At 39.8% G+C, this 8183-nt stretch overlaps 1 protein-coding gene across 1 annotated transcript; it reads left to right on the top strand.

Moving 5' to 3' along the window:
• Nucleotides 1–3210: 3210 nt before the first annotated feature.
• Nucleotides 3211–3973, top strand: LOC118623016 (nucleophosmin-like). The gene is made up of 2 exons (XM_036250593.1): nucleotides 3211–3329; nucleotides 3478–3973. Exons 1-2 carry the CDS (start codon nucleotides 3211–3213, stop codon nucleotides 3971–3973), a joined length of 615 nt encoding a protein of 204 aa, XP_036106486.1.
• Nucleotides 3974–8183: the final 4210 nt, after the last annotated feature.

The following is an 8183-nucleotide window of genomic DNA, read 5'->3' as shown; positions in this document are numbered from 1 at the left end:
ATGCTGGTAATATTTTGAATTAGAAAAACATTCTTCTAAACAGGACTTCTTTTCACTGGTCTTTGGAAGTCACTTCCAGTACTGATATAGCTATAGTTACCACTAATTTAATTATGCTTCTTGAATGGGTTATGTTTTTTTAAATTTATTTCTTTTTTGAATCCTTGCCCGAGGGTATGTTTTTATTGATTTGAGAGAGAGAGAAAGTGAGAAGGATAGAGAAAGAGAAACACCAATGTGAGAGAGAAACATCAATCAGTTGACTCCCATATGCACCCCAACCGGGGATTGAACCTGCAACCTGGGTATGTGCCCTGGCCAGGATTCGAACCCGAGAACTTTCCATGCATGGGATGACACTCCAACCTACTGAGCCACATGGGCCAAAGCTATGTTTTACTTCTAGAATTCCTTGGGAATGATTACAATTTTATGACTACTTTAAGCCTTTCTCAAGGGCATAATTTTTACAAAGCAATCAAGAGCAAACATTAGGTAAGGCCAGGGTCATTCATCCTCCCCTCTCCTCTCTGCACGCAGTACTTTTATGGAGCATTCAAAGCTGTGGGGAGTACACGAAACCATTTCCTCTTGCTGCTGCTACGGCCTCCCCTACCAGACTGTTCATCAATTATGCCAATTACAGTTGAATGGTACTAGAAAGTGCAAAGGGTAAAATATGAATCAGTGTGTGATTTTAGTGCTTGATTTTTGTCTAGAATTTTGTATACCTTTAGGGTTATTTCTGCTCCAAAACAAAGTATCTATAAAAAGTATCTGCCTTATTATTTTTATTTCGCACCACAGAAATTGAATACCTCAAAGGTGGCACCCATGCAGAGCTCAATAGCCTTTTATATTCAAAACATGTATGTGCCGTATAATAAGATGCACCATGAGCTAAATAAGAGACTTCCCCATGTAAATGTTGAGCCTGCTAGGGAATGAAATGGACACCCATCCACCCACCGCCCAGCTTGACAAATGAGCATTAGGACAGCCTGCAGCCCCTGAGCCTCTGCCAGGTCTACCCTGCAGTCACCTAGAGGCACCCGGTGTCTGCACCCTGCACTGGGTGCCCACTGGTTCTTTGTTTTATTAGTTACCCACTTGATGTATATTTTAACAAACTATTGATCAGTTTTACATATGTTTGAGTTGTGTAACTGTAGAATCACTGTATATTTTTCAAAGCTTTTGTGCTCAGAATGACTGAGAAATGCTGCCCTTTGCGCTACGTAGTGCGCTGTGAATTCATCCTGTCCCTGCATCACTCATTCTTACTACTGTACAGCATCAGACTGCATGATTATTAAGTAATGCATTTACTCTGTTGATAGACATCCATTTGGGTTGTTTGAAATGTGTTGCTGTTACAGAGAATGATGTGGGAACATTCTCATACCAGTCTCTACTGCCACATGCAAGAGATTCTCCAGGGAAAGGGTTCTCCTTATAATAAAGCACAGGTATTCATGTGCCAGACTGGAATGAAGCTGGATCTGCTCACAGGACGAGGTGACGTAGCCGCGGGCTCTGGCTGCCCTGGGCCCTGCCCTTCCCCTGCGGCCTGAAGTGGGGGTGATCTCAGCACACCGTAGCCGATTCATGGCATCAGTGTAACCAGATGATACCCAGGAATGAATTGTGAAGCCTCTGGGAATTAACATCTTCATTTTTCCTCAATAATGCCAAGTAGTTTTTTGTTGTTGTTGTTGGTGGTGGTGGGTTTTGTTGTTGTTGTTGTTGTTATTGATAATCTTCACCCGAGGATATTTTCCCATAGATTTTTAGATAGAGTAGAAGGAAGTGAGGGAGAGAGAGAGAGAGAGAGAGAGAGAGAGAGAGAGAAACATCGATGTGAGAGAGACACATCTACTGGCTGCCTCCTTCATGACCCATCCAGGGCTGAGGGTTGAGCCTGCAACTCAGATATGTGCCTTTGACTGGGAATCAAACCCAAATCCTTTTGGTCCACAGATGGATGCTCTAACCACTGAGCCAAGTCGGTCAGGGCTTCAATACGACTATTTTTGAAAACAGTCATGTTAAAGTAGCAGCAAGAAACAGATGTTACAGTTAAACAAGGCTAATTGAAAAGAATATAATAAATACTAACTTGATAATATTAACTAAGTATATGAATATTTTAAAAGTTGTAGGCCGAGGAGAAAGGAGGGCAAGGCCTCCAGCTGGACTCTGAGAGCTGCCCCTCACCCTGCGGAAGATGGAACAGAAGGGCTGGGCTGACACACTCGCTGACCACACTCGCTGACCACACTCGCTGACCACACTAGCTGACCACACTCGCTGCAGGAGAGAGCGACCCGACGGCATCGCGGCCCTAAGTAGAGAGACAAAAGAATAGCCACAGTGCTCCTCACCCAAAGTTGACACCTGTCAGGAAGGGAGCCAGGGAAGTAAAAACTCATTCAGCTGCCCTCACACCTTCTGATCTGCTGGTTCTCCCATTCATCAAACCCATGAGAGCCAGAGGTCAGGAATTCAGAGAAGGATGGAGAAAAGAAGAGAGGGGATACAAAGGCAAATGAAAAGTGTGGCAGTAACAGCAATTTACGTTCCTGCTAGAAAGGTATCACTGTGCTTGCCAGCACTCTGTGCTATGCATGGGCCCCATCGCGGAGCCCTTCCCTCTCCATTCATTTAGATGTTTAAAAGTCGTTTAATAAGTCCGTATGCTTTTCACCACAAAGATTTGGTCCATTTTTTGTTAATTTAGTCTGTGATATAGCAGTGAATGAATCAGGAACTCAACTAACCAGGATAAAATGGTTGTTTCAGCGAATGCTGTTATGGTTTTAATAAGGTTGTGCGTGTTTTCTAAGCTTATTGGACATTTTTATCTTATAAGTTTTCTTTTCATTTTTCCATTTTTTTAGTTGTTATCTCTTTATATTTTGATGAATTCATTAAATATATTGGATATGAATTCCCTTTTACTACCTAGATAGCACATATTTTCTCTGAGCTTGTGAAGCTTATAAACAGAAGTTCTTACTTTTATAATAACTTAATGATTACTTTTTTGTTCACACATTTTTCAGTGGCTATGTGTATTTTAAGAAATCCTTTTCTGCCCTGGTACAATTCCATCTGGTGCGTCTTTTCCACCGAACAGAAGTCATCTATGTCTCTGTCCACCTTCTCTGTCATAAGTGTGTGCTACCACCCCCTGGAGATTCGGTGGCCATGGGTGTGAGCCCTCCGAGGCCCCAGAACTATCTTTTTGGTTGTGAACTAAAGTCCAACAAAGATGATCACCTTAAGGTGGATAATGATAAAAATGAGCAGCAGTTATTTTACCAATGGTCAGTGTAGGGGCTGGTGCAAGGATGAAGCAGAGGCAATGAATCATGAGGCAGGCCCATTACAGGAACATCAGCAACTCGGGAAAGGTCTGTACAGCCCACAGTCCCCTTAGTGGCTTTGAAATAACCACCTCTGGTCTTTTGGTAGCAAGTTTCCACAGAAAAAAGCAAAATTTGCTGCTAATGAAGATGATGAGGATGATGAGGACAACGATGATGATGATGAAGATGATGATGTTGATTTTGAGGATGAGGAAGCTGAAGAAAAAGCTCCAGGAAAAGAATCTCTACGAGATACTCCAGGAAAAAATGCACAAAAATCAAACCAGAATGGAAGAGACTCAAGACCATCAACACCAAGATCTAAAGGTCAAGAATACTTCAAAAAACAGGAAAAAATTCCTAAAACACCAAAAGGACCTAGTTCTATAGAAGTCATTAAAGCAAAAATACAAGCAAGTATAGAAGAGGGTGGCTCTCTTCCCAAAGTGGAAGCCAAATTCATCAATTATGTGAAGAACTGCTTCCGGATGACTGACCCGGAGGTGATTCAACGTTTCGGGCACTGGAGGAAGTGTCTTATAGAAAATAGTTTAAACAGTTTGTTAAAATTTTTCATCTTATTTTATTTCTGTCACAGCTGATCCCTGGCAGTCCTTTTTATAATGCAGAGTGAGAACTTTCCCAACCATATCTGATAAATGTTGTCCAGGTTCCATTACCAAGATGTGTTGTCCAAAATGCCTGTTTCGTTTTCAAAGATGGAACGCCACCTCTGCTTGGTTTTAAGTACATATGGAAGGTTGATCGGACATAGTAGTAACGGTCAAATGGGAATGGTGGGGAGACAGATACATGTGTGAAATAAATGCTATTGTAATAAAGTAGCACTATTTCCATTTAACAAAAAAGAACTGCTTTTCTTCAAGTTATAAATGTATTCTCTGATACTCTTCTCTAAATTATCAAAATTTAAGTTTTTCTTCCATCTGGAATGGATTGGCCTTCATCTTTCCTTTGTGAAAAGCTATCGAACAAGTTAGTAAATATTTTCATTGATATAGAATTTTTTAAATTATCCTTTTCTTCGATTACTTTTAAAATGCTATGTTGCTTTTAAGTTTTTCTACAATTTATCACTTTCATATAAATTTTAATATTTACTGTCATAAAATTGTCCAAACACTTAGGTGGTTTTTTGTTTGTTTTTAACCCATCCCTGCTGCCTATGTAGCCCTGGCTCCCTTTCCTCCTGTGGCCTTGTGCCTTGGTCCTTTTGCTCTCTCGCTGTCTGTCGGGTCCCTGGTGGCCAGCATGTCATCATGGGGCATTTTACATAAAAATATACACAGTTGTGAGTATGCAAAACAGAGTTTATTCTTGTATTATTATTTATTAACTATTGTATTATTTTTCATACAAGCAACTATAAACCTACTTTTGCCCCACCCTGTATGTGTATATATATAAAATGTCTAATGATGTGTTGTTGACACTATTTAATCTTCAGACATATATATGTACATATATGTATATGTAACTTCGATATATAACATCTATATCTGAATTTATAAATTCTCCTTTTCTCTTTACAGAGAAAATCAGAATAGTAGGCAAACAGAGTACATCAAAAGAGAGTGGTGACTGGCAATGATGAAAACAAGTATAAGAAGTTAAATGTATTAAGTAATTATAAGTTTCTGAGATGAATTCTTACACTTTTTCATTTGCACTCTTTTAGAGGAGAAAAAATTGTTCAGGTAAGTCAGTTTTGTTGCATATTCGCAAATAAATTGAAGATTTAGATCAACTATTAAGAAAAGAACTGGAAGGAATTATACCCGTTTTTAAATAATTACTGAGAAGTTAGGGATTTTTATTAGAAATTCCACCTTGTATAGGTAATTCTGAGAAATATGTGTAAACTGAAGGAAGGGAAAAAAAGACCTTCAACATTAGGGACAGGAAGAGGCAGGAGCAGAGAAGAGGGGAAAGTTGGGGGGGGGGGGGCATCTGTAATACTTTTTAACAATAAGGATACATTTTTTAAAATGACATACAAGTAAAATTTTTAAATGATTACTTAATTAAATAGCAAATGACTGGGTGAAAAAATTGAAAAAAGAACCTAGTGAGTTTCTAGGACCGAGAGCCTAGTGAATTTCAAAATTTTTAAATGAGGCTTACTCTCAGTATAGAAATTATTGAAAAAAATTTTTGCCGCTTATATCATTTAAGTGACCTTTTCTTTCCAGCTACAGGTTTCCTCTCTCTCTCTCTCTCTCTCTCTCTCTCTCTCACTCTCCCTCTCTCTTTCTTTTATTAATAATGTCTACCTGAGCTGTCCGCTTCCTATCCTGAAATCAGCTTCATGGCTTCGTGCGAACAACCACCCTCTATTCTTATAGCAAAGACTCTGTAAATAAGAACTGTCTAATTTTTTTCTTCTTGCTTCTTATATGGCGGTAATATTTGATGTTATCGTGCATTGTTGTTTTTTAATAACACTATAGATGATAGCTCATAGGGTAGTTATTTGATATTATTACTGTGCTTCTACTGCCATATTTCCTTCTGCTTATTTGCAGGGAAAAATGTTTACACGTTTACCAATAACTGAACTTTGCATAGTGTTTACCAGTGACAAATCACTTTACATTCATTATGTATCTGATTTTTAAACCAGCCTGTAAGTTAGAAAATATAAATATTGGATTTCTAAAACTATGGACTAAAAGATTATTCTATTTTCTGATCTTATAGATAAGGAAACTTTCAAAGACTTGCTCATGGGCATAGAGCTCGTTTGTGGACGTATTAGCACCATTTTAGGGAGACTTGCAGAAGCTACAGACTTACCAAGAGCAGAGTTAGCAGGGCAGAGACCAGACAGGCATTCAAAGCCAAGCCTTCTCGTTTGACAGCCCATATTAGCCATATTATGATGGTGTTTTATATTTACTCTATTTTTTCAAATTGGGTTTAAATTTCTGAAAAAAACGTCTTGGCTTATTTAAAGAACTTCATGTGGCTTTACTGCAACAGACTATGCTCTATTTCCTCCATTTATTGTATTTTTTTAAATTGCATCTATCAGGTGGAAAATTTAATATCTCTTGCTATTTTTGCAAACTATTGTTGACCTCAATCTTGGTCTGAGCTTATACCGGAAGTGGGGTGAGGGGTTAGGAATGTTTGGACTGAAAATACCAAATACTGATCCTTGGCACCAACTGACCTTCATAAGTGCCCAGGAAATTTCTTAGAAGACTGACATCCAAATGAACTAAATTGCTTTACAGAGAGGCTGCAGTCAAAACTGAGCACACGGCATTTAAAATGTATCATGAAGTAGTTCCTGCTTTGTGTTTCTAGTTTCTCAAATAACAAGTTGGCCATTAAATAGATCCAGAAACATTCATTTATTTTATGAAAATAATCAGGTAATAAACCAAAATGAATTACCATCACTTTTCTACTTTTGAATATCAGCACCTCAATGTCACATCAGAAACCCAGTTCATATCACGTTTTGTGTTCATATGTTTGCCTCACCCGTGGCTTTGTAAAAAAAATTACTGCATTTTGAAAAAAATATATTACTTTCCACATATGGAGAAACATATCATGTACTTTAGAGTACAAATATAAATAAAAATACTAAAGTCCTTGTGAGGAAGGACAGGACACTAAAGAAAGGTTAAGCAGCAGAATTGGTTTCAATAGTTCGAGCTGGTTGAGCAAACTGAAGTCTATTCAAAGGCAAATCTATGCACGAGGTCTCCGGGGAGCCTGTTTGCATAACGAGAGATGTTTCTGCTCCTCTACCTTTGGAACAGGTGTGGTTGGCACAGAAAATGCCCACATGACTCCTGTGTTAGTTTAGTTGTATTTGGTAGCAAAACAAAGCAGCTCATTAATTTTTTTTTTTTTTTTGGCTGAGGGCTGGTTATGCTGCTTTATAAGCATGAATCCATCGAATCTTCACAACCTGAATATGGATATGAAGATCGATATTTACGTAGTCGTAACGGAGTCTCACTGCTTGGCAGGAAGCCAGCTCTGCCAGGTGGATGAGCATACAGGAATTAAGGGATGATGGTAGGGTCCGTAACTGTGTGGAAGGGACAGAAGCAGACTTGGACAGAGAGGAGCTGGTGGCCTCCATCAGCACTGAGGACCCCCAACTGGAATGGCCATCCGGAGGTATTGTGAGTTGAGACAGAGTCATGTCCTTATCTCATTGCAGTGACCAGTCATGGGGTGTTGGCGGCCCTTGGAAGAAATGATATGACCTTGAGCAGGTCAGGAGGCTCCCGGTGGCTGTTCTTGGAGAGAACTGACATCTGAAATCTCCCAGATGGCAACCTCCTCAGAAGTTAGGAACCTGAATCATTTGGACCTAAAAGAGATCCCAGTGTTACCAAACAGCTGCCCATGCACTGTTGGGGTTCACTTGGTTCCTATAATTTACTCCTTCAAGATTCTGCTGGGTCTCTTTTCCTGGGGGGAAGTGATGAGAGGATGGTTAATGAGTCAAAGCTCTGAACTTAACAGCCTCTGTGGCTGTCACTGTTTACACGGCGGCAGCTGAGACTCATCTTCCCCCTCCTCTCCTGCTCATCCTCAACGCCCCTCACCCTTGGCCCTAACCCATGTTGGTCCAAGAATCTTATCTTGTAAGGTACCGAGGACTTCATCCTCAAGAAATCTAAATTTTTGGTTCTCATGGCTTTAGCAGGCTATAGCTTCTGCCTCTGTCCATTCACTGTCAACACTGGACAGGTGTGTGCATCAGTGATGCCCAAGTGGGTAACAATGTACAATAGGATCAGGTCCTTTATCCTCCCCACC

This window comes from Molossus molossus, unplaced genomic scaffold, assembly GCF_014108415.1.
Source record: "Molossus molossus isolate mMolMol1 unplaced genomic scaffold, mMolMol1.p scaffold_m16_p_9, whole genome shotgun sequence".
Classification (NCBI taxonomy): domain Eukaryota; kingdom Metazoa; phylum Chordata; class Mammalia; order Chiroptera; family Molossidae; genus Molossus; species Molossus molossus.
This window is presented reverse-complemented; position numbering and strand designations above follow the sequence as displayed.

Bases quoted from the DNA above. Each gene is read 5' to 3' on its own strand.
- LOC118623016 (XM_036250593.1), top strand. From the start codon at position 3,211: ATGGGTGTGAGCCCTCCGAGGCCCCAGAACTATCTTTTTGGTTGTGAA. The intron at 3,330-3,477 runs GTCAGTGTAGGG...GTCTTTTGGTAG, and splicing joins CAGCAGTTATTTTACCAATG to CAAGTTTCCACAGAAAAAAG.